This window comes from Poecile atricapillus, chromosome 1, assembly GCF_030490865.1.
Source record: "Poecile atricapillus isolate bPoeAtr1 chromosome 1, bPoeAtr1.hap1, whole genome shotgun sequence".
In the NCBI taxonomy this organism is placed as follows: domain Eukaryota; kingdom Metazoa; phylum Chordata; class Aves; order Passeriformes; family Paridae; genus Poecile; species Poecile atricapillus.
Genome location: NC_081249.1, coordinates 175,399,411 through 175,424,584, shown reverse-complemented (window position 1 = coordinate 175,424,584; position 25,174 = coordinate 175,399,411). Strand labels below are relative to the sequence as shown.

The following is a 25,174-nucleotide window of genomic DNA, read 5'->3' as shown; positions in this document are numbered from 1 at the left end:
GGATTTCTGGTGGTATTCCCAATGAGTAGAAGTTCTTTTTCCATTTCCCTCTCTCAGTTCTAGACGTAGATAAAGTTCTGTCATAGATAGTGTGTCGACAGGTGTTGATGGACAAGCAATTTACAGTAATTTCTTATGGTGCTTATTCTGTAGCTCCCTGAATTATAAGTGACACGCTGGCAAAGCTGAACAACTGATCACCAGGCACTGGCATAGTGTTAAACATGGCTTCTGAGGCTGCTCAGAATTTCCTCCAGCCACTCTCTTCTTGGATGTCTCAAATATATGAAGCGATCCAACAAGCAGGAGACTCCATATCTTCCTCGCTGCTGAATTTGAGTGGAGTGGGTCGTAAGCCAGAAGAAGAGAGGACTCAGGACTTGGAGAATAATGGAGGCGTTTATGAGGATTATTCTGAGGAATCAGATGATGAACAAGACCTGGACCTTTGGGATGAGGACTATTTCTATCCTAGAGAAGACAGTTGCATTGGAGGCCCTGATCTTGCTTCACAAAACCTCCCTCACGGCTCTGACATGGGTCCACAGAGGCAAAAAAGAGTTAAAAATACCAGCACCTTGCCAGAGCAGTGCGTTGAAAGCAGCAGGACCTTGACAACCAATGGATCCTACTGGACAAGTGAAGACCTCCAGCCTCTTGATCGGCTTCCTCCCATCGCTGAGGAAGAAGGTGAGCCCTCTTTGAGGATGGGAGGTCTTGAGCACAGCCTCAGCTTGGGTGGCTCCTTAAACAGTGCTAATGGCACGGCACTCTGTGCAGGTAAGCAGCTGGCCCCCTGACTGCTTTATCCAGGCCCTTTTTTTTCTGCTCTTGATTTGATTTAGTTGCTAATCTGCTCGTTATGTTCTGTATTGTCTCTGTTTCCCACAGCTAAAATAAAACTCCCCAAATCTCAAAGAAAAATCTGACCTTTCCAATTCCTCCCTCCTTTGTGAGACTAATCTCATTGAAAGAATTGGAGATCTCCAGGGTGAAATGCTGTGTATCAGAAGGTAATCAGGCCCCGTTGCTCTAGCAAGGAGTGTTTGGCTTCCTCCCTGTTTAGTTTCTGGTAGCAGGACCCTTCAAAGGGAATGTTTAGCCTTAAACCTTTGCTTTGAGAACCATCTGCCTTTGCGTCATTGCTATTAAAGATATATATACACACACACACATATATATATATATATATATATGTAATCTCAAACCTTGTTTCTTTGTGCCAGGAATCTCAAGATGTTACTGTGCCATGTGCTGTGAAATGCTGTACTAAAAAGCCAGCCGTATCTCATGATTTTATGGATGAAAGGCTCCCAAATCGCTTTCCTTCCCTCCCACCACCCCCACAGGCTTTTCAAACAAGACTGAAGAGACAGCAGGCAGGAGATTATGGGAAGGAGAACTGAGTTTGATATTTTCAGTTTTAAATAGGCCTAACTATGACTTCTGATCTTTAAATGACAGCAGGAGTGTTTTGAGGCCCAGAGCTGAGTTTCAGCCACATGACTTGTGCTCACTCCATGCCACCACAAGTGTGGCTGGAGCTTTCCTGGGTCACAGAGCTCTGATGTAGGCCCTGAGTACACCCAGGAAAGTGTACACTGCAGTCCTGCTGACACCATCCTTGGGTCTTGCTGGCATAAAGCTGCTCTTTACAAACATCCTAGGAATGGGGATAAGGGCGGAAAGAGGATGGGGGGACTGGGCTCTACAATATGGAGCTGGTGAAGAACTTGAGACTCACTGAGGATCTACAGAATTTGGCTTCAAATATCTGATTTTTTTTTTTTCTTTTCTTTTTAAGCAGGTGGTAGATGCTCTTGAAAATGTGTGTTTTATTATGACCAGGAGCTTTTCTTCACTCTTGGCTTCTAGGGAGGATTACATATTTAGCCTTTTCTTTGCAGACTGTGGAAGATCAGCCTGTTTGTTTTCATATTTAACAGGAATATCAGACTGAGAGGGTATAAACCTTGACAGTGCTCTTTAATGACTGTAAAATTAGCTGTTTTCTTTATTGCTGTTTCTCACTCTGTTCTGGCCAGGGAGTAAATAATTAAAAAGCGCTTTTGGTCTAGCTGTTCTGCCTCCCAAACTGGGATTGCTTGCTTTGTATTCCAAATGAAAGATTGCCAGCTCTCAGATTAAAGGTCTCAGAGTTGTATCTCTGGGAGCCCAAACCCTACCTTCTGGTGCCCCCATACATTGCCTGTGCAATATTCTGCCCCAGGGTTTGTCTGGGGCACCGAGCCAGCGCTGCTGGGTTTGCTGTGTGTGCTTGGACTGTGTCAGCAGTGTGTGCACAGAAGTCATGGAGCAGGGCACCAGCTGTCCATCCAGGGAGTGCTGGGATCCTCTTGGACAAGTGTTAGGGCACAGCCTTGTCTCCTGCAGAGCCTGCACCCCTGTGCCTCAGGAGGGGCAACATGTTGGAGCAATTCACAGCAATTCCTGGGGTCAGCCAGCTGCCAAATGCATCATTCCTGGGGCAGCTCCTGTCCCTGGGCCCTGCTCAGGGTGGGAGGGAAGGTGGTGAGCTCTCAGGGAAATGGGGGCCAGGAGTGGGCTGCTGTCCCTGTCAGAGCTGTTTGTCACCTGCAGGGACACCTGAGAAGGAGGGTTCTTAGGAGTGGGTGATGGACCAGATGGAGCTTCCTGGGGAGAGAGACTTAGTGACAGAGAGATGCCAGAGTGACCCATCCCTGCAGCTCAAGGGATGAGCTCATCCCTCTGCTCATCTCTCCCAGGTGAGAGCAGGTACTGGCCAAGTTGCTGTTTGGCTCTCTCCACATATTTTGGTTTTCCTGCTCCCCACTCTTCCTGGAGCCATTGTGGACTAAAAGGCTGGTCCCACAGAGCTCCCAGCACCTACAGTGCCGCGTCCCAGAGCTCTCTGCTTCCTCTCCAAGCACTTCAGGGAGCATTGCACAGCTTTTTGCACCTTAGGGAATGTCATTCCAAATCATCTCAGACAGACTTTAATCTTTTTACCTCTGCAATTCACTGTACAAGGGCCATCCAATGGTCTCAAGACTTCACAGTCACAAAAGTTGGCTGTTTGAGGGCTAGAGGGCTGGGAACTGATACCTTTTTCTCTCAGAACTAAGTTGTATAATGGGAGAGAAAGTCCTGAACTGTGATTTGAAAATGTCTTCCACAGACCCTTTGATGTGGAAGAACTCGTTTCACTCTTCTAAGTGAACTTTCACTTCCAAAACACACATGCTCTTTGTATTTTATTTTTCAACTCTTTATTTCCTCTTTTTCCTTTAGATTCATTCTCTAACATCAAGAGTGTGAACTGCTCTGATGGTAACCTAGACATGCAGAGAGACTGTAATACCCTGGCAACTTAAAATTTCAGTCATGGATTAAAATGATCAAGAGAAGATGTTCGAGGTATCCTTATTTCTGTTAGCTTTTTACCTAACCCTAAGTGACAATGTAAGTGACACATGGACTTGCTGACATTCAGCAAAGCTGTTCAGTAGCATCAAAATGAGCTTTGAACATTTTTCCTTCCATTTGGCAGTTCCCCCCCCATTCCTGCAAAATACATGTTTCCTGTTTATCCTTGTATTCTTTTCAGAACATTGCATCTTGACTTTATTTCACTTAATGTACCATATTTCTCTCCACAATAGAATATTTTAAAGCTAAATTGGCACAAAACAGTAGCAATGCTGAATGCTTTTTGTTGCCATGGAAATATTTCTGGGCACTTACTGAAGACCTGGTTGCCAATAGTAATGTAAAAGAGAAAATAGATATGCTTCATTTAGCAGCCACCAGTGATTAAAGAGCCACAAAAACCTGTTACAAGGTCATTCCAATATATAGTTTATTTGGTTTAGGGGGAAAAATCCCTGCAGCCCTAGGTGAGAATAATTTTGATTTAAAAGAGATGCAAAACAAAATCCAATAGATGTTCCCTTCTCTTAAACTGACAGCATGCTTCTGAGATGAAATAAAATAACACTGTGGTTAAAAACCATCATTACTCCTTCTCCTTTTTATCAAATATGTTTTTGATCCCATTTTTGCCTTTTAGGAAATGTTTCTTGGCTCCCAGAGTAGATTTTCTAAGGCTCTGAAGCAGCACACATTACTGAAAACCTATTTTAGGCTTAGGGATCTAATAAATTGTTTGAGCAATGAAATTCTTGGGTTTTGAAGTCAAATGTCCATCAGACACCATGAGGCAGGTTAATCACAGGGTGCAGGTTTGGCTGCTGCCCACTGCTGGTCTGTAATTAAATGATGGTAGTAAAGTTGTAGCAAGTTTTCAAACAAATGCAAGGAAAAGTTTTTGGGGTTTTTTTGTCCTTTTCTTTTTTTTTATTTATTTGGGTGCTTTTGATCCAGGGTTTAATACTGAGAAGGTAGCTCAGCAGGGCATGTTGCAGTGCCAGGTGTTTAAGAAGTTAATGATGGCAAGGCAGAGTCTTCCCTGAATGCAGATTGCTGCCACCAGCGGCAAATCGTGTGAATTCTGCAGGAACAGATGAGCCTGCTGTCTCAGACCCTTGTCCACTGTTTAACCTCAGTGTTTGTGACAGAGAAACTGTCTCACAGTGCAGAGCAGGGAGAGAGCAGCCTTTGCATCCCCCCACTGCTGCTCAGCTGACTGGGGGTGGCTGGCAAGAGCGTGGCTGCCAGATCCATCACTGCACATTTGGCTTAAGAATTGAAAAAAAAATCCCAACCAACAAACAGTGGAGCAAGAAACCACATCTGAAAGTAGTGCACTGCAAGTAGAAGGGTAGAGGTGGCCAGTTCTTCTGCTTCCCAGCATGAATCTGAAGGGGAAAAAAGCCAGCAATAATGAAAAAAGTGAAGAACAGCAATGACTGTGCAGCGAAAGCAAATGGGCTTTAGCCCACTTCTCCCTCAGGGCTGTTGTCCTTTGCAAATAAAAAGCCAAAGTGACCATTAAATTGTCAGTCTCACCAGACACTGCCCTGGAGAGGCACAGGGACAGCCACAGAGGCAGAGCTGAGCCTTCTGAGTGAGAGCTGAACTATTTCTGCACAGTGAGGGCTGTGCTGGAAGTCTCCCAGGCTGTCTGACACTGCTCACAGCACTGGTGTATGGACAGGTGAGCGTGGCACTTCCACTGCAAGAAACCCTCAGAGATTTTTTTTTCTCCCCCATCAACTGGACAACCTCAGTGCCAGCTAAAGGTTGCATTTCTATTGCACTAAAATAATTTTTGTAACCTTGGAATGCCAGGAAGTGTGACACCCCTGTCTAGAAGGCTGGCTAGTTTCCCTCAGCACGTGTGTGAGGGGAAGCACACCTCTGAGGCTCTGGGAATTCTAAAATCTAGAAAGCACTATTGTATTTACTTGCCTTGGCCTCCAGCTTAACAGGGGTCATTGATTTTTGCCAGTAATTGCTGTAGTAAGGGAAATTATTCTTTCTGCTCTATATGAACACTCCTGACCTCAGTAAATGACCCTTCATATGGGCAGGAAATCCTGGGCAAGAAGTGAGGCTTTCATTAGGTCCTATAAACACATATAGCAAAATATACTCGTAAGAAAAAGATGTTGATTATGGATAAATTACATTTCTGCTTGAACTTGAGACTAAAATAGATAGATGTCCAGTCCCCTCATTGAGAAGTGAAGTGTTTATGAATTTTATCACCTGTCTGGGTATGGAGCCAGCCAGTGTTCCAGCCAGAATATAACCCCATAAAAATCAGTGCCTGTACTCCAAGAGGCACATTTAAAGAGGCTACACTGACTCAATACCACCATGAGGACTAAGGGAATGAAAGCAGAGGCAGACAGTGGACAAAAACACTTCAGAGAAAACACTCCTGGAAGCTCGAGTGGGACAAAGCACAAATGTGACTGGGGACATGCATCTAGTCTCTGAAGAATGAGATACAAGCCCGTGGCATTCTGAAGTGCAGATGTGAGTTTGCATTGAATTATTTCTCTATGGGAAATTCAGAACCACTCAAAGTGTTCGTGCACAGACTTTTGTCCTTGAGAAGATGGTACAATGTTCCTACCCATATTTAAAGTACTCCTTTGCAGTTCAGTCTCTTTAAATTTTCAATTTTTAAGGGATCTCCATGCAGGATGTCACATGTGAGTGGAGATGAGAGAACACAACAGCCCCAAAAGGAGGGGGGATTGTGGCACGTCAGCTTTACATCTGGGGAGGAAAAACAGAGGTTCAAACCACAGTTTCTCAAAGGTGGTGCCATTGCCAGCTCTGTCTTGGGCCTGTCAGCATTGCTGTTCATCCTCAGACAGTGGTTTTAGACAGAGAGTATTTGTCAGCCCACAGTAGACCAGGGGTTTGGGTTTTCACCAAGTTCCTTGTCTGGTGGGCAGAGCTTCATCGTGCCCATCTCCCTGGGGGCACGGGGAAGGATGCTCTGCTCAGGAGTACTTGTCATCTGCTCTTGTCATCCAGAAGGTTGCATAAGCTGTATAGAGAAGGATTTATTTGAGAGGTTGAAATGGATTTTACCATTCAGTGCCGTTACAGAACAAATTGTGTGTGAGCGTGTGTGTTTGTGCATGTATTTTCTGATCCACTTTTGCTAAGTGACATCCTCTTCCCACTCTCCATATGGCAGTTGCGACTCTGTCTTCCTCTGGGAAGGTTGTTTAGGACTCAAGAGACTTCATTTACCAATAAACAGCATCTTGGCAGCATCTGGGAAATGCTGCCTCTCTCCTAGAAACCCTGCCTCCTCACCTTCCCTCTCCTACTACAGGCGAGGCAGGTGTGAATGATCTCATTGTGTTGTGGTGGAGGTTGCGTGCAGGCAATACTAGCAGCACTCTGTGCAGAGCTGGAACATAGTATTTCTGGGTGCTGACACAAACAGTAGTACTGTTTGTCTCTTTTTTTTTTAATTTTAATTTGTGTGCATGTGTGTTTTTTCTTTTCTGTTGCAGTTGTTGCTATCTTGGCCTCCAGGGGCTTGGTGGAAGCACAAATAATCCATCCCTGTTCCCTCCTGGCCTCTTTGCAATGCTTAACAGCACAAAACCCACTAATGTAAGCTTATATCAGATGGGATCACTCTGCCAAAAAGTGAGCTGCTGTTGATCTTCACCCTTTGCCAGACAGGGGTGTGGATATGACTTCCTTGTGCCCAGGTAATTTTTGGCTGTTGTAATGACCTGGTGGCAGCAGCCATCATTTGGAGTGGCCTCAAAGGCTCCTCAAGTAGTTTCAGTAACCAAGGGGAAAATTAATTTCTGCAATGAAAGCGAATAGGGAGATTACAGTCATGTAAAGGTAAGACTGTGTAGTTTCAAAGACAGGGAATGCCACTGTTGGGCTTTGGAGATCTTGAAGGAAATGAGGAAGGTGTGGTTGGGCTGTACCTCCACAGATGCTGTTTGTGGGATTCTTGTGCAGTTTCCACAGATGGACTTAGGGACACTTGATCAGTACCTGTTTGTAGACCAGCACAAATGACTTGGGTTGAATCTTAAATCAGTCCATAGCAAAATCCATAGAAAATCCCTTCCCCTGACCATGAAAATAACTGATGCTCTCATGGCATCATTGCGCCACCTAAAAGTTCCCTCTTGTCCAGGCAGGTACTTCTCTGACTCAAGAACTCAGTACCCCTGTGAGATGAAGCATCACTGGAGGGACTCATGAGGACTTGTCCCCACAAGCTGGGTGTTGGGAGGAATTTACATCCTCAGGCTGAGAGGGATTCAAACCTGCTCAATCTACACAGCATAATTGTTGTGGGAGTATTTGCTAGCAAATAATGAGACAGGTGGTGCTGGAGAGAAAGCCCTGAATTTGGATTAATGAGAGCCCTGTGGTTTGCTGGAGTTCTGTGTCTCAAGGTCAGTTTGGGGGTTAGACTTTTTGCCATAAATAATGTAGCTACAAAACCCTTGGGCCTGAGTTTTGCGATCGCCGCTTATTGATGTGAAACTGCAGCTGGGGTAGAACATCCTTCCCCTGTCACACAGCTGAGCTGCTTCCCTTGCCTGGCCTCACCAGTGTGGTGACTGAGCCCAGCCTCTTGCCTCAAACTGGAGCCAGCAGCCCCTTCCCTGTTACCTCTGGACCAGGTGAGTTGGCCATGGGATTGCTGAAACCAAAACAAAGGGAAGAGGGGAAGGGCAGGAGTTCAGGGTTGTCCCTTTTGGGTGACAGCTTTGGCACATGAGTGTTGCTGCACCACCCACTGCTGCTCCCAAAGCTGGTGATTTTCCCAGGAGTGCTGTGCTGTTACACTAAAGGGGGGCTGTGGTGAATCAACCCTCTGGCAGCAAATGAAGTTTCAATTAGAAAAATCAGTGGGAAAATAAATATCTGCCTCGTTGCAGTGCAGTTGTTTTCTGTATCAAATCCAAACAAATATCTTTTTGAGGGAGTCCATTTCCACACTGTTAATCAGCAAACAAAGGCTTGTGGGTGTGAAGCTGGTGGCTGGGTGCTGTGAATGGTATGTGCATACACTGGGTCTCCTGTGGAGCAGTGAAACGGCTTTAAAGAGGAGCAAAGTCAGTGACCCGAGTTTTCTGGATGTTTCCTTGGCCAGTTTGAGTTCTGATAGCTAAAAACAAAGAGTGCCAATCCAGAGAAACTTCCTTAAACATACTGGAGGAAGTTTAGGAACTGACTCCCTTGCATCAGCAGAAGTTCATATCCAAGCCAAATGAAGAAATAGAAGAGATGATGGATGGGTAACCTGCAGGAATTCAACCCATTGTGGTATGAAAACTGTCTTAAAAGTAACACTGGTGAGGGGAAAGTCCTTTTTCTGTTGGAAGGAAAGGAGTTTTCTACTTCACCAGCCACTGGCATCCAGCAGTTTGTTTCGTTTCTGAGCCCATGAGCATCTCCAGGCCCACACCCCAGATCACACTCAGCTCCACCTGTGCCCTGCAGTGTCCCCAGTGTAAGGTGACATTTGCTGGCAGAAGGTGCTTTTCTGCCTCTGCAGCTGCAGGTTTCCTGCACACAACCCAACCTGAGCTGTCAGGGAGGTGCAGGCTGACTCATGGGTGTAAGTGCATCCACACCAGGGGTTTTCCTGGCTTCCCAGTGTCTCCTACAGTGTGTAATCTCCTTTTTTCTTCCACTTCTGCACAAATCCTGGGCCTGTGTTAATAGAACCCAGTAGAACAAATGGAGCCTGACTCATATTTGCTCCACGTGTAAGATGTAAAGTAGGTGACTGGGAAAATCGGGGATGATTGTGGTTCAGCCTCTTGGCTGCCATTTCCTGCAGCTATGGAAGAACCTTAGGCATCACAGTGAGAGCCAGTTTGATGTGGAATCCCATGTTCCTATTTTTGAAATGCAATTTTGTGAGTAGGAAAGAAACAACAGGAAAATATGCTGGTTTTCATGCTGTTTTCTGTGGGCAGTCCTCTATTTCTTTGCACAGCTGTGTGCAGAATTGGTGTGTATTGCTCTGACTGCTGTATTGTTTCACTGTAGAGGTGGTTAGAGCCAAAAAATGTCCTTTTTTTTCTGATTACTCTCTTTCTTGCTGTTTTGTTCTCTTTTCTTAGAAAATATTTTACTTGTAAATATCCCCTGGTACAAAGATTTCCAAGTTGTGATTCTCTCCACCTGCAAACACACAAACTCACATTGGAGAGCTCCCTAATTGATTTAGTCGTGGAGTGAGGACAGAGGGAGAAGCAAAAGCAAGGCACTGGGTGTTGACACTCAGCAGAGTGGGGCAAACCTCACCTTTAGCCCTGGACACCAAATATTCCCTGGTTGTTAGACCTGGCAGGAAGGAGTGAAAACACATAGGGATGGTGCAAGGAGAAATCCCCCTCAGCAGTAAATGACCAGTGTGTGTTAGTCAGGGGTGTCCTGTCAGTGTGTAGAAGCCTGGGTTTACTCCAGCATTTTTTAACACATTTGGGATCTAAGGGAATGGCTTGGATTGGGTGCCCTCTTCCTTAGTCAAGCCTAAATCAGTCAGGTCCTGCTCTCTGTGCTCCAGTTTGAATTCCCAGCTCAAGGGGCTGAGAGCATGAGCAGGAAGAAGGCTCCAGACTGAGAACTGCCACAGAGCTGCAGCCACCCAGGAATTGTAACTCCGTGTGTGTTGCTGTGTGTTCCCTGTACAAAATGTTCCTCCTTTTCCTGAGATGCTTTAACAAGTCCCTCGTTTGCCACAGACCTTTCCAGTTTTCCAAAGAAAAGCTTTTCTTTCTGTGTGCAGTTCTGGGTTTTGCTGAGGTGGGAGCTGTTGCAGATCACTGCTCCTCTCTGTCATCCTAATCATGAAAATTTTAAGGCCAGGCCTGTGTGACTGCTTCTGCAAAAGCAAGGAACATGGCAGTGAGTGCTCCTGGGACGCTCTGAGTCTATGCATTATGCATGGATGTACTGATATTGTCTTGGTTATGTGATCAAATGATTTTTTTTTTTTTTGTGTACAACTCTTGCTTCCTTCAGGGCTTGGTGATGTTCCCATTGAAACTCTCGCTGACTTCCATAGAGCAGAACCAAAATCTCTAAGACAAAAGTGGATGCAGAAAGGCAGCATTAAATGTGTAGGAAGACCAGAAATTTGGCATTTGGAAAGGTTCCATTGTTCAGACAAAATGACTGTTGTTTGTTGTTGTTCTTTTAACATGCAGGCAGACAAGATGTATTCAGTACCTCTGTATTTCACACCTACATGATGTATTTTATTCAGTATTTTTTTTTTTCCTTGGGTAAGCTTAGAGCAAATGATGAGTTATTCTTTCTACTTGGTAACACCGCAGAGAATTCTTGAATTATTTATTTCATGCATTTTAGCTTGGTGTATTTGGATGCCTGTAAGCTAACTTTGTAACTGATTGGGTGTTTGAAATTTCTAAATAAATAGTGGTAGTTTGAAATACCTTTCCAGAAAAAAGGGGTCACCCTTCCTCTTCCCCCACTGTCTCCTCTGAGGAAAAAAATAAATTAAAAATCCCACATGCCTCGTTATGAGCAGTGGGAAGTTGATTTGTAAAGCAGATGCTGCATAGAAGTAATTGAGTTGAAGTTGCTAGAAATATGTATATGCTACACAACATCTGCAGATCTCAAGATGTATTCATTATCTTTCCAGAATTTAGATTGTAATTATGGGCCCTTTATTTAAGTTTCCATGGTGATGTAGAAAATGCTTCCCCCTTGTCCTTTGCTAATCAGGCCACTTGTGTGTTTGAATGGTGATCGTTTTCCTCTCCCCTGGGTTAAGTTACTGTTATTAATACAGAGATATTAAGTTGACAGGGAGCTGTCGCTGCTCAGGCAGCGATTCAGCAGCAGGCACATCAGGCTTTTGCTGCAGATTCCCCAGTGCCACCGTTTAATTAGCCTGTGTGCTTCCAAATGTTTGTGAGGAATAGCAGCCACTGTCATAACAAGCGATGCAGTCGTGCCTTGGGGATTGGGGAAGTTGAAATCAAAGTCAAGCAGCCAATAATATATCACACCATGCCGAGCTTCTCCGCTCCATCCCCGCAGCCTTCTCCTCCTCTCTTAGCAAAGGGCTCTGCTGTGCTTTCTAGGGGGTTGCAGGTGGGTCAGTGTCCTGACAGGAGCTGTCCAGGAGTCCTGCATCCACGTGGCCTTTGCAAAATTTCTTGTGGTAATCAGAATTTCACATTCTGTTAAAGGCCACTCATCTAAGTTTACAGCCTCACACCCATGGACCCGGGATTTTAATGTTACAGTTGAGAAAATGGTGAAAGGTGTGGTTTAATCACTAAAGATGTTATTTTACACAGATTTATAGAAAGTTGTTTGAGTGTAATGTGGACTTTTGATAAACTGAGGTAATTTTTCTATTTTTATCTTAATCACCCCAAAAATATACACATATTAACAGAACTTTATAGCATTTGTTGAGCAATCAGATAAAATTTGTAGACCTTACATGAACTGCAAGTAGAAATGCAGGTATTATGCTGAAAATGAATGTTTATTTTTATGTATTTTGATTATTTGAGTAGATCACATTTAGGCCATGGGGTTATTACAGCTTGAAATAATTTTTATCTAAGAAAATTTCAAAGAAGGTTATTTTTAATAGCTTACGTAAAAGTAATCAAATTTTATGACAGCTGGTCACCAACCATTTGCAAACCAATGTTTAAAAAATTTTCACTTTTATCAGAGCAGGAACACAGCTTTTTTCCTCCAACTCAGAGCAGTTTTCCAGCACGAAGAGCAGGCTTGTCATCAAACTGTGGCACACCAGACAAGAGGGTCAAACCTACCAGTGTGGTGGCATGAAAGGAGTTGTCTTCTGCTGGGATCAGCTGGACTTGGTGCTTTGTCCTGGGGGAGGAGTGCAGCAGATTTATGGAGCTGTGACAGCACTTGCCATTAAGTTTATACTGCAGATTTTTAATAGACCAAGCAGAGTCTGTAAAAGCAGGTCCCAGTTCCCTCACCTGAGGCTGATGTTAGGTCTGAGGTGGAGGAAGGTGCTTTCCCTCCCAAAACGGCAGAGCCTCCCTCTCCACCTGTTTGCTCAGCTGCTGGGGTTTGCCATGGAGATTATCAAAGAGAGTCTTGGCAACCAAACCATGCCCTTCGTGCTGCAGAGTGAGCAGTGGCCTGACCACCCTTGACAGCTGGGCTGTTCACACCCAAACCCGAGTGTGCACAGCGACTGCTGCCACCCCAGCGCTCCAGCATCCTGCTGCTGTGCTCCCCTGCTGCTGCTGGCAGGGACATCAGCAAAATGTCACCATGTTTCCATCCTGACTGAGCCAGGACAAGAATATACAGCATGTCCTGAACCCTCCTTCCCCCATCTGGAGGGTGCTCAGCGCTGGTGAGGGTACAGCCATCCCCCATGGACCACACGTGGTGGCAGCAGGAGGGCAAGGGCAGCACGGGGACGTGCTCAAATGCCTCGACTTCATTTTTAAAGGTTATAATTTACATTGGTCCCCAGAGCTCATCTGCTACTGGCAGATGGAGCCAGCAGTGCCTGTTAGCCACGTGCCATATTTATGTGTTTGTGGCTCTGCCCTGAGCAGGTCACACCTGAGCTGCTGCTTTTGCACAAGAGAAGTTCTCCCCCCACCCTAGCAGGGGCTGCAGGGGAATGGAAGCATGAAAAAGTTTTCAAGTCCTTTATTTACTACTTTGTTTTTGCACATGCAAATGATTTTACAAGTGGTTCTTCTGTGTGTTGTGACTTTGTGTTTTGCTCTGTTAAGTATCTTCATTAAAGCAAAGAAAAAGTAGGTTAGCATGCAGAGCTGAGCAGGGTTAATAATGTGTAAATGATGCTGACACAATATGACATCACCAAGCTTTCCAGAGGTTTGAAGAAGCTGGTGATCCTCATGTTCATGTCCCAGCCCTCCCTAAATCCTTGGTCATGTTTCCTCCCCAGAGGGTGCACCTGAGGGTCAGTGCTGTGTCCTGGCTTCTTGGCCAGGAGCAGCAGACTGTCTGAAGCCCAAGCTGTGTTTCTCTCCTGGTGAAGAGGTAACAGGGAGGAGGATGAAGAGGCAGCATCTTCAGGCAATGAGCATGATGTGATTAAGCAGTTTGAGACCTCTGTGTCACATAGTTTCCATCAGAAGTATTTGAATAAAAAGCAGATGTGTAGAACCAAATTCAGCCACTTGCCCTCCAGCCACAAGGAGCATGGGACAGTCAGGATGCAGAGCTGCTGCTTGCATGGGGAAAGGCTAAAGAAGCTGGAGTCTTGAGATCTGTAGCCTCAACACAGAGAGGTTCTTTTGCTGTGGAGAACAAGTCCTAGTTCTTCCATCCTCTCTTCCTAAATTTGATTTCCTGATTTTACCTGCAGCTAAAATACTTAGAGGGAAGTGTCCAGGTCCACGACTTGTTGAAGACCATTAAGATCTTTCCATTAATTGCATATTGTTATTGAATTCTGTTTCCTTAATCCACATGGATTCTCATGGATTTTTATTGGAAATTTTTCCAGAGTAAAGACTGCAGCTGCAAAAGGACTTGGTTGCAATTATGTTTTATCTGTGCCACATTAAGTTATCTCTTTAGCAAGCTTTTTAGCAGAAGCTGAATGTCTCCTTTTGTAACATCTTCACAAACACAAGGTGAACATTGAATGAATTATGCTGTATCGTTTGCCAGCGCATACGCCAAATGTCAGGCAATGTCAGAAACTAAAAATTTATGGCACAGAAGGGAAGAATTTTATGATCTTCCATGGACTAATGTAATGACTCTTTTATACAAACAGAGATGAAATACATTTAAAAACATAGCTATTTAGAAAATTGGCCTGAACACGTTCTAAAATCTGGAGAAGTTCATCAGAGGGAAGAGCCATAAAAGTGCCCTTTGTTTTTAGTTCAATAGAATGTTTTAATTTTGAAATATAATTGCTTGAATTTAATTCACCCTCCAATTAGAATATTTGAAGATATGTCTCTCCATCTAGCTCTTCTGGTACAACATGGTACAGAGCTGATCTTACTTTTATTTTCAGAGGTACCTAACTGGTGCCACGATCACAAACCATAAAGATTTGTGGATGTAAAGCCATCACTGTGCCCCAAGGGTGTATCATACACTGCTCCAGCTGAGCAGATCCTCTGGGTGGGAAGGATGAAAGACATTTTGGAAGTGCTGAGTCTAGACCGGGGTCATGTCATGTTCAGACTTTGCCTGAGACTTCTCTTCTCCTTGTGTACTCCCAATAGACCTTTTACACATATTGCTGGTAGTTTTCATTTGTTACATAATCCAAAATCTATAGCAAAGGCAGGCACAGAGCGAAGCTGAGCATCTTGGAGAGCCCTGAATAACTTCTCTCCCACTCAGACTTGGCATACGGCAGAGACTTCTCACATCGTGTTCTTACAGGAGAGTTTCCTTGACCCTCGGCTTCTGTTTTCACTGTTGTGAGAGTCTGCACTTTGGACTCATTTAGCTTTAACTTTTCACCTGTTAAAAAGTCTCTGTATTAAACTGAATAGATCCTGGAGTGCACACAGCGTGAAGGAAGTGTTTGGAGGATGCTCTGGGGAGTTGAACAAGCTCGAATGCCAGCTCTGCCCACAGCCTCTCTGCAAATCACCCTGTTAATAAAGAGCCCATTTTAGTTCTGGAAACATGGAGCCTTCTCAGACTATTACCCAGCATGTGGTAAATTAAACAATCTTGGCCTGATTGCATAATGTCACTTGAAATGGAAGATCCTTTTTCTCTTTAACCCCTAAAATTTACAAGCCATTTTTGTTTAGATTTATTGTAATTAGATAATGATTCTGCTCCTTTGAGGCTCTTCTGTGAAGTTTTTTAGTGCTCTTTTGGTGGCTAATCTCAAAATAAGCAGGGGCAGGAGCACTGCTTGGTGTCCCTGTGGGTTTGTCTCAGTGCAAGGGGTTCAGGGGTACTGCAGAGTGGTTTGGAACTGGGGCTGTAACAGGGGCCAGGCAAAAGAACTGCTGCTGTGTGAGAGCAAATGTGCCTCAGGCCCACTAATCCATGGCTCTGCTGTCTTATAGGAAAAGGGGTTTGGAAAATCACTGCTTGTAGCTAGGAGGATTTCAGGTCCAGAGGTACCTAGGTTCATCCTGAAATCCTTTCTTCCTCTGGACTATATTTAAACAGGTTCTTAACTTTCATCACGAGTTTATATACAGGTTAAAGAAGGGATCTAATTTCTTTCAAAGCAAATACATGCTTCTTAATTTTTTTTTAAAATTTTAAATTTTCTTTTTGCATGGAAGCACAATGATTCCTCGGAGTTCACCTAGCAAACAAAGCCTTGGTCAGCACAGGTAACAGGCACACATGAATTCTTCATCTATGTTTCTTGCTGGTTAATGAACTCTGTGGTACTAATTTAGCAAGATCTACCTGTCCCCATCTTTTAATTCTGGCAGTTGAGTTTTAGGAAGTGATGAGACCTCTCAGGACATTTCTTTGGCACAATATAATGATTCATAGAACTGAGAGATTGTGTGTCATTGAAAAAAAAAAAAAGAAAGGTACTGTAAATTAGCCAGAACATTTGCCTGCCAATGTGAGGAGGGACTGTACAACATTTTCCAGCCTGGTTTTCAGTGTTGGATGTGCCAAGCATTCCTTGTATCTTTGGAGACATGCTTCTATATCCCAGTTCCTGTTAGGGTTCTTTTAGGAGGCCATGCTCATACTTTCATCTGACAGTTTTTTCACAGTTCTCCAACCCTGAACACAGACTTTTCTGATTTATTGATGATTTCTGCTACCCAGTATCCCCCCCTGCCTCCTTCCTGGATTGTGAACATATGACCTGAAAGGGAAAGTTTGGGAGACAGAATTCTTAAGGAAAATCACATTTTTCATTGTACAGTACTATCTGCCCTTAATCATTGAATTGTCTGCTATTGCTCTGCAGGGAATCTTGGCTAATTAAAGTTCAGATAATGCTGTCTCAACCTCTGTCCCTGATGCTGTGCTGTTTATTCACGTCAGGTATTCATAAGACGGTTGACATTTTCTTCCTTAAAGATCTCTCAGGTAAATTACAGGCATTTTAGTGCTCTGACCTTTTCCTTTACAGGAGGAACTTTTGTTTTCAACATTTATTTTGTGAATATACTATTGGAACGGATGTAATTGGAGAGGTGTAGTTGTTCTAGTCTGTGTGGTCGGTCTATTACCTGTAATGATCGTCTAATACTGGTATTTATACGTGATTATCTCTTACCAAACTGCTCTAAATTTAAAGAAAAAGCCAGACTGTTTCTCTGATTGGTTTGGGTGAATCACCTTTTTCTTTACTTCCCCTGAATATTACATTTGCTTTCCTAACACATTCATTTTGTGCCTGAGTCTCAGGGAGATGGCTTGCTCTATTAATATATTTCTGGAGTTCTCCTGTTACGGGTAGACTTTTATGGCTTTAATGTAGTTTTTGAAAATTCCTCTATTATTGATCTAGATATTATCCCAGCAGGAGTCAAACCCACAAGACAATTGTGTGAGGATAATTTCTTACTACAGAAGCATTTTATTCTGAAAGCCTGCTGTGTGGTGTGTGCTTTGATGGATGACCCACTGTTTAAAAGTGTATTAGACATTGGCTTGCTAATTAAATGCCTTAAGGAGTGCCTGTATCCATTCAGTCTCAGTAAAAGCGTGGAATTTCTGTTATTTTATTTCTTGCTTATGCTCTTTTGTTGAGTTCTTTCTGTTTTCTGACTGTAGAGAAGAAGGGGAGTAATGGCCAAAAAAAAAAAAAAATACTTTCTACCCACACTGAAGACTTTCAGCTCAGGGCAGAGGTGAGACAATGAGGGCTCTCAGTTCAGAACTGGGTCTGCCAGATGGGAGGATGAACAGGAGGAGAAGAGATGGGTTTTACATTTCAGAAGGGAGTGAGAAGAGCATTCACCTGGAATTTGAGAGATATGAATTTGGATCCCTCTTTGCTCCTGAAGGACCATCTCCCATGAGGAAGAGGATCATAATTACAAAGCTGTGAGATGCTCTCAGACTTCTTGGTTGAAGTGCCTGTGCTTGAAGCATTTTACTGGGAGGGAGAGTGGAGATTGTTCATAGTTGAAGAAAGGGGATAAAGTTATTCTCCTAATTTCTGAGTTCTTAAATGGAAAAAGCAGCCAAGGACAGGAATAAGGACTTCTGTTCACCTGCAGGAAATGTTCCTGAGTATAATCCCCACTCCTCTTGTTGGAATTCTGTGTGTGGAGCAGATAAGCATCAGAAACAGTATATTTGCTGATAATGCCAAACATAGAATTTCTTCTACTCATAAAGATTTGGGCTTTCTATTCTAAGACAGAGAGATGTTTAGAGGATCATAGAATGGCTCAGGTTGGAAAGGACTTTTGAAATGTATCTAGTTTGATCCCCCTGCCTTGATCAAGTTATTCAGAGTCACATCCAGCCTGGCCTTGAACACATCCAAAGCTGGGGTGCCCACAGTTTCTCTGATCAGCCTGTGCCAGCGGTCTCACCACCTCACAGGAAAGAATTTCCTCCTTGTATCCAACCTAAATTCACCTGTTTCAGTTTAAAATATTACCCTTGCCCTGTCACTACAGGCCTTGGCACAAAGCATCTCTCCTTCCTTCTTGCAATCCCCCTTCAAGTGCTGAAAAGCAGCAATAAGGTCTTCCTGACCCCTTCTGCTCTCCAGGATGAGCAACCCCAAGTCTCTCAGCCTGTCCTCATGCAAAAGGTGTTTCAGCCCTCAGACAATTTTCATGGCCCTGCTTTGGATGTGCTCCAACAGGTCCATGTCTGTCCTGCATGAGTCAGTTCCCTCAAGATCCTGGAATGCATCTCATCAGGTGCCATGGATCTGTGGATGTTCAAGGCTCTCAGACCTGATGTTCTCCTAAGTTGGGTGGGACTTCATTCCTCCAGTCCCTGCCTGGAGATTCACAGACTTGAGAGATGTGGGACAAGCAGCTGACAGTGAAAACTGAGAAACAAAAAGTTATTGTGCACTTCAGCCTTCTCCATGTCAGTTACCACCAGATTCTTGATCTCATTTATCAGACAGGGAATAAAAACATTGATTCATTTAACAAAAACAAACTAATAGTTTTCTATTAAACACAGTAATTAATACTATTTTTTAAAATTTGAATTTGAGACCAAATTTGAAAAAAAAAAATTACTGTTCTTTAGTAGTGACCTTCACAGGAACAAAGCAAGCCCTTCTTGAGCAGGGGAGGGGACAAGATGACTTCCAGAGGCTCCTTCCAACCTCACCTTCCTCTGTGAAGCCTTTAAACCCCAAATAGCTCTGTTTGCAAAGGAGATTGTTATGTTTTCATTGCTGTCATCAGCTGTCTGGATGTACAGCTCATTCCTTCACTGTGACTGCTTTTTGCTTATTTGAAAGAGATGAAGGCAAAATCTGTCTTTCCATGTTCCTGAAGCAAGGCTCATCATGAGATGCATTAGGAGGCGGAATGTCCCTGGTTTTCTTCTGAAAGTGCTTGCAGAACACATCCAAGGCCAAATCACGGTGTTTTTTCATCATTAATTACACGTCCCTGGACATGTAATTATCTGTGCTGCTCCACCCAGAGAGCTCTCACTGGTGCTTTCAAGTAGAAAAAAGCGCCCTGTGTTCATAGTAGAGATTTCAGTGGTGTAGAAAAGGAACCTGTGGTGTGAAGCAGAGAGGATTATTTTATTCTCATTAATAAAGCTTACTCTAGCCCATGGAGTACGTGCGTGTAGGACAAGATTAATTGAAACTAATAAAAGCAGTTAGGAAATTAGATAACACATCTCCCCTCAGTCGTCCTTGGGAGGACAATTCAGCCCAAGCACAGATTTTGGAGATTCCTAGTTGGTTTTTGGAGCTGGCCATGCTCACCTAAGCTCTCAGGGATGGGTGAGAGGGTAATGCTGGCCCTCTGCCTTGTTATCTCCTCCTCCTGACCAGGAGGAAATGGTGATACCTGTTCATCAGGCCTCTGCTGCGCTTTTCTGTAGTTTGATTTGTGTTTTCATAGAAGAGGTTGCTTTGGGTCTGCACTTGAATTTCCCAGACACTCCACTGACACTTCCATTTTGTGGGTAACTTGTTCAAGTAGAGGCAATGGGTTTCTCAGTTCAGGATGGGGTGAGAAATAGCCATGTCCCCTCTATAAAATGCTGATTTAAACGGGATTGGCTATTTTATAGGTTCAGTGCTGCAAGAAACAGAAACTGTCTTTCGTAAGCACTGGAGATTAGGGGAAAGTTAGAAAAAATGTAAAAGAAAGGAGAGACAGGCACATTTTGGAAGGGGGAGGAATTTGTTCTAATCCCTCTGAAATTGTTTTCTTGCTGAAAATTGTTAGATCTGGATGGACTAAGCCAACTGAGTTACCAAGACAACCTTTCCTGTCGTGAAGATGACCACGTATCTGTTGATTCAAGAACAACAACCAGGAGTAAGGGCACTGGGCAGCACAAAGGGCCCAGGATGGAGCCCAGAACTGGGGATGGTGTCAGCCAGTCACACAGGGAAGGACGTCTGGAAATGGAGACAGCATTTGCCAGCCAGGGATTGGAAGTAAATGATGCTACTGACAGCTCATCGGCTTGGAGCCCTGAGGTACAGTGGATTGTCATTTATTACACATGGTGAAAGCTTTTGAAGGATATTGGGGGCCAAAAAAGGTTAGAGGAGAAATGAAGTGAAAAATTGATCAGCGCAGCACAAGATGATGGTGCTTCTGTGTGCTTGTGTGCATGAGCATACACCTCTTCCTTTGTGTTTCCCCTTTTTCCTGGTATTTTACCTCTTGCTACTGACACTGATTCACAGAAACGCTTTCATTGCTTGATTTCTGACTGCAGTCTCTGAACTGAAGTTGGAACTTTAGCTACCCAGCAGCAAAGAGCTCTCTGTGGTGTCCCAGGGCTTGGTCACTGGCTGCAGGTGCAGGGTGTGTGTCCCAGGACACGGTGTGTGGTCACTGGGTCAGATCTGCCTCTTTTTCCAGGTAGTTTCTATGACTCAGACAATGGGAATAATCTGAAAAGCTTGAGGCCAATGGTGGGGGCTGGCCTGTGACCTGGCTAAGTGACCATAATCTTGTCCCCAGTGATACCAGGCAAACTTTTAGGGAAGGAGAGAACCCGAGTCTGCTTTCCCTCAGATTTATTTTATTTTGAATCCTCAAGGAAACATTTCAGATTTTAAGGCATTATAAACACCTGATGACTTTGCATCCCCCTTTTCTCTTCTAATCTCTCTGCATGATAAGTTGATTTTCGTTATCTTACCACAGGATTAAGTTTCTGGGAAAATATCAGCCTGCATCAGACATATTAAAAGAACAGCACAAAGGTCATATCTTCTCCCTGAGTTAAAAGAGAGCTGTGGAAATCCATACCTCCATCAGACTCTGAGCAACAAGGCTTTGAGGGAAGCTCCCTATCCTTGGAGCAGGCTGCCTGCAGCCAGTTCAGAGCTGGAAGGCAGCTCCTTGGTGCAGATGCTCCAGCCCTAAGGAGTGTTTGGAGCAGCATTTTGGTTTTCTGCACAACCCAGTCCCACAAAACACCATTCACCACGTGGCAGCTGTGTGTGCCTGCAGCCCTGCCCTCTCTTTGCTGTGTTTCTGACACACTCTGTCTGCCCTGTGAGCCCCATCTGAGGCTCATTTCTTCTTTTCCACGTTTGATGTGCTTTGCCACGGTTCACATGTGCCGCAGTGTCTCCGGTGTCCTCTTGTATTTCTTTGGAATGCATGGCTCATTTTGCTCCTGGTGTCTACATTTTAAAAATGCAAAGAAGGGTTCCAGCATACTGGAGCAGAAATGCCCAAGACACAGTTTATCTCTTACAAGCAGCTTCTCATTCAAAGGTATTGTGTGGATTAATGAAAGACTTTTTATTGCAGGAACTAAATGTTCTGACATGCCAGAAATGTCCAAGTGTTATTATGCTCCACTCAAAGGACCTCTCTTTAGAGACAGAAATGGTAATTTTATGCTCCTGCAGTGGAACCACAAGTACCATTTCAAGCCTTGTCCATAATTAGCTGCTCTTTCAGGTTTCTCTGGCAGAAATGGACTTATTTTACTTAGCAAAGTGGATGTTGGCTGTCCTGAATGACAGGGTTAGATGTACAGTATCAATGAAGATACTTGGCTTGGCCTCTCAATAACTGTGGTGGGAAGAGGGAAAGAAAAAGACTCAGATGGACCATCTAAACCCCAATCTTTCCTTGGATTCCAATTCAAGTGTCTACATAACCAGCACATTCACAAATCACTTGCAGCCCAGCTGGGCTCCAAAGGCAGAGGGGAATTCTGTCAATGACTTCCACAGAAGGAGGATCTGTAGATGTGTAACAAACCTGCATGGGGGTGAGTCCTGGATAGCACAGTGCTCTCAGGAAGGGCCAGGCCATGAGGTCTCCAAAGCTTGGTTTCCCATGGAAATCTTACTGCCAAGGAGTTTGGCATTTCTCTTTCCCTCTTCGCCTCCAGTTCATGCAGTTTTCTCTGCAGTGGATTTGGCCACAGCTCTAGTAGCTGAGATTTCCTGAAATCCAAATATTTTCTGGCTGTTAGGTAAAAATGCAGATATCTGACCTTCAGTCTGCCTTACACACTGCAGAAAGTGATATGCTCAGGCAGGAAAGTGACTCCAGGATTTTCATTCCTGTGTGTTTGTGCTGATGCACTGGAGTTCACATTTTCCGGCTCAGACATGAAAGCAAAGCTATGCCTCAAGCACGGTTGTCTCCACACTTTAGCAGCAGTCCTTAAATGTGCCTTGATTCAAACTCAAACTCACAGATAAAAGTGTGGAGGGATGAAAATGTGGAGGGAAATATGAGTCAAGCACAATCCCATCCCGTATTGAATATTATTTTACCAGACAGACAGAAATAACTTGACTGCTACACAGGAGCACTTAACATTTTTGTAACTCCATGCTCTCTCCAGGCAACCTGGCCTGCCTTGCATTTTTGTTTTTAGCAGCCTGCTGTTCATACAGAAAGGTGTTTCTGTAGCCAAGCAAGTAGTTTTGTGTGTTGTTCTCCCTTTGACATTACTTCTGCAAGACATACAACAGCTGGTCTCTAATCTGCACGCTTGGACTTTTGTGTTCATGCGCACAAGTCTTAAACACCTCTGAAAATGTGAAAATCTGGAGCTTTGCATGTCATGGCAGATGAATCTGAGCACTTCAAAAGTAGATTGACAGGAAGTAAACAAAAATTTTGATGTTTATCCGAGGCCCTGTTTGAGACACACCACCCCAGACACTTCAGAAGGGACTTAACACCAGACGTCCCGTGGCCCATCATCTGTTCTCTGAACAAAAAGATTCCTGTGTTGGAAAGAAGTGTTACTTGAAATGTGAAAAGAAGATAAATGTTTGAGGAGGAGGGTGACTCAGATGGTGGTGACAGGCCTTAATTCACCTTCTGGCTATTAACTGAAAATCTTTCCCTAGTACAGTGTATACTCATGTTTAAATACAAATCATTGATCACTATAGCAACCCCTTTATCATATGAAGCACATTCTAGCTCTAAGATAAAAAAGCACTGTTGAACAGAAACCCACACACCCACTCAGCAAAAGGTAAGGTGAGCATCCATGGTTTTATCTTGTTTTATCAAGATGGTTTTTGTTTTAAAAGTAGGTAAAAGATTGTGTGTGAATTGGTCTGCACATGTTGTGATTGTTTATTTTGAATTTTTATTCTGAATGTATTAGTACCCAAACTGAACAGAAGGAACAGATGCCTCTCTTGGGAGATTTTAGAAGGGTATAAAGAATCAATATGTATTTAATCAGACTGCTTTTCTCCATTATCATTGCTTTTGCAATAGAAAAACTATTGAATTATGGGATAGCATCTAGAAATGGAATTTCCATTCCACAAGAAATTCTGACATGGTGATTTCCTCTTCAAATTGAACACAGTTTTTTGTGTTTTTTTTTTAATTTCTAGCAGAACAAAATATCAAAAAAGTTTGCAGATTCGGCTGAATTGTTTGATTTTAATAATGTAAAAAAGAATCCACCTTGAAAAACAATTCCAGTGTATGTTCAAAGTAACAGGTTAAGTAGGTCAAAATGTTTTGCTGGTGCCTCAATATTGACCTGAATGAAATGTAAAAATCCCTTTGTTTAGTTTTTCTCTATGTAGAATGTTTGCCAAATTAACCATCTCCTGCAAAACACTTAAATATTGATGAAACTTTTTGCTGGAAATGTTTCAACAAGTGCTGTTGCTTACTAGAGCTTATGGGGACTATTACACAAAATCAAGCAATTAATCATTGGCCTTTCCAGAAATAGTGGGATCCATATTTCACACAGCAACTGCCTATGCTTGCAGGCACAAGTGAGAAGAAAAATTTCTTTTTAAATGGATTTGGAATCATAGAGGCATTTGAACTCCAGTGGAGGTTTCACTTCTTCCTTCTCTTCGCAGGAGCACAACGAAGCGAGCATCGCGCCAGCCCATCACGGTGCCCATGAGCCCATCTGCAAATGTGGTGACCTGGATGTCATCTTCACCTATAAATCCTCGAGCCAAAAGCTCATAGCCACTGTCCTGGAGGCCAGGGACATCCCAGACAAGGACCGCAGTGGCGTGAACACCTGGCAAGTGCACGCGGTTCTGATGCCGGGCAAGAGACAGAGGGGTAAGACGAGTGTGCAGAGAGGACCCATCCCCATCTTCCAGGACAAAATCACCTTCAGCAAGCTGGAAGCTCAGGAGCTGAGCAGCCAGGCCGTTCGCTTCCGCCTCTACGCCGTGCACAAGGTGGTTGGGGAGAAGATGATGGGGGAGCAGCTGTTCTACCTGAGCGGCATCAGCCAGGAAGGGGAGGTGAAGGTGACGCTGCTCTTGGAGCCAAGGAGTAACCTGAGTGTAAGTTTGGTGAAGGACAGATGGAGTCCATGACACTGGTTTTTGGTGAATATGGTGTTCCTGGAGTCCTCCATTCAGTGTGTGTGACTGGTGGATCTGACCTGCTGCCACTACAAAAGTTATCAGTAAGGGGAAGCACAGGGCTTTTCTTCCCTGTGTTTTATTAACAGCTCAGCTAGCAAGCTTCCACAAAACCCTGTGGATCTACTAAATCTGCACGAGTCACCACATGCTGTGCCGTTCAGATACAGCAGGCTGGTCTGGGAAGCACCAAGGCATAATTAGTCTTAATTTCCATAAGGTTCTTGTGCACCACTGTGCTGGTGCTGCCAGTGCAGCAGCTACCTCATTTGGCCCTAGATACCAGCTCGTGGATCTCCACTGTGCAGTTTCCATCTTGCCAGGAATGCTTAGTAAGGCTCCTCTACACGGCAGATGGAAGTGGAGAGGTGGGTCATGTGAAGAGGAACTGGATGTGCTGCTTCTTGATTTTCCATGCACATCACAGTTGTATCCAGCTCTGGCTATGCCAATCAATTTGTGTAGATGAGCTCTGTCATGATTCATTGTCTACAAAAAGCTCAGAGAGAGGCTGTGCACGTGAAATGAATAAAACCTCCTACTCCAGGTGAAGCGGAGAATAGTGAAAGCGTTGTGGCAGCAAGGAGAGAAAGTAAGAAAATTCACAGTACAAGGCCAGAAACTGCCAAACTGAAAAGTGTATTCCATCCAAAAGCCATTATCAAGGAGATGCACAGAGTATTAGTGTAGTAGGATGTTTGCTCATCTCAGAGGCTTTGATTTACACTCGTGATAACACTTCACTCAGAGTTCCTCATC

At 44.0% G+C, this 25,174-nt stretch overlaps 1 protein-coding gene across 1 annotated transcript in view; it reads left to right on the top strand.

Annotated features, from left to right (window-relative positions):
- The first annotated feature begins 599 nt into the window (after positions 1–599).
- Positions 600–25,174, top strand: part of SYT16 (synaptotagmin 16) — a 35,741-nt gene continuing 11,166 nt past the window's right edge. Inside the window, exons 1-3 of the mRNA XM_058856475.1 lie at positions 600–690; positions 19,782–20,038; positions 23,891–24,334. Of these exons, the coding sequence (XP_058712458.1) occupies positions 19,907–20,038; positions 23,891–24,334 (576 nt within the window). The 5' untranslated portion in view covers positions 600–690; positions 19,782–19,906. The remainder of the gene's footprint in view (positions 691–19,781; positions 20,039–23,890; positions 24,335–25,174) is intronic.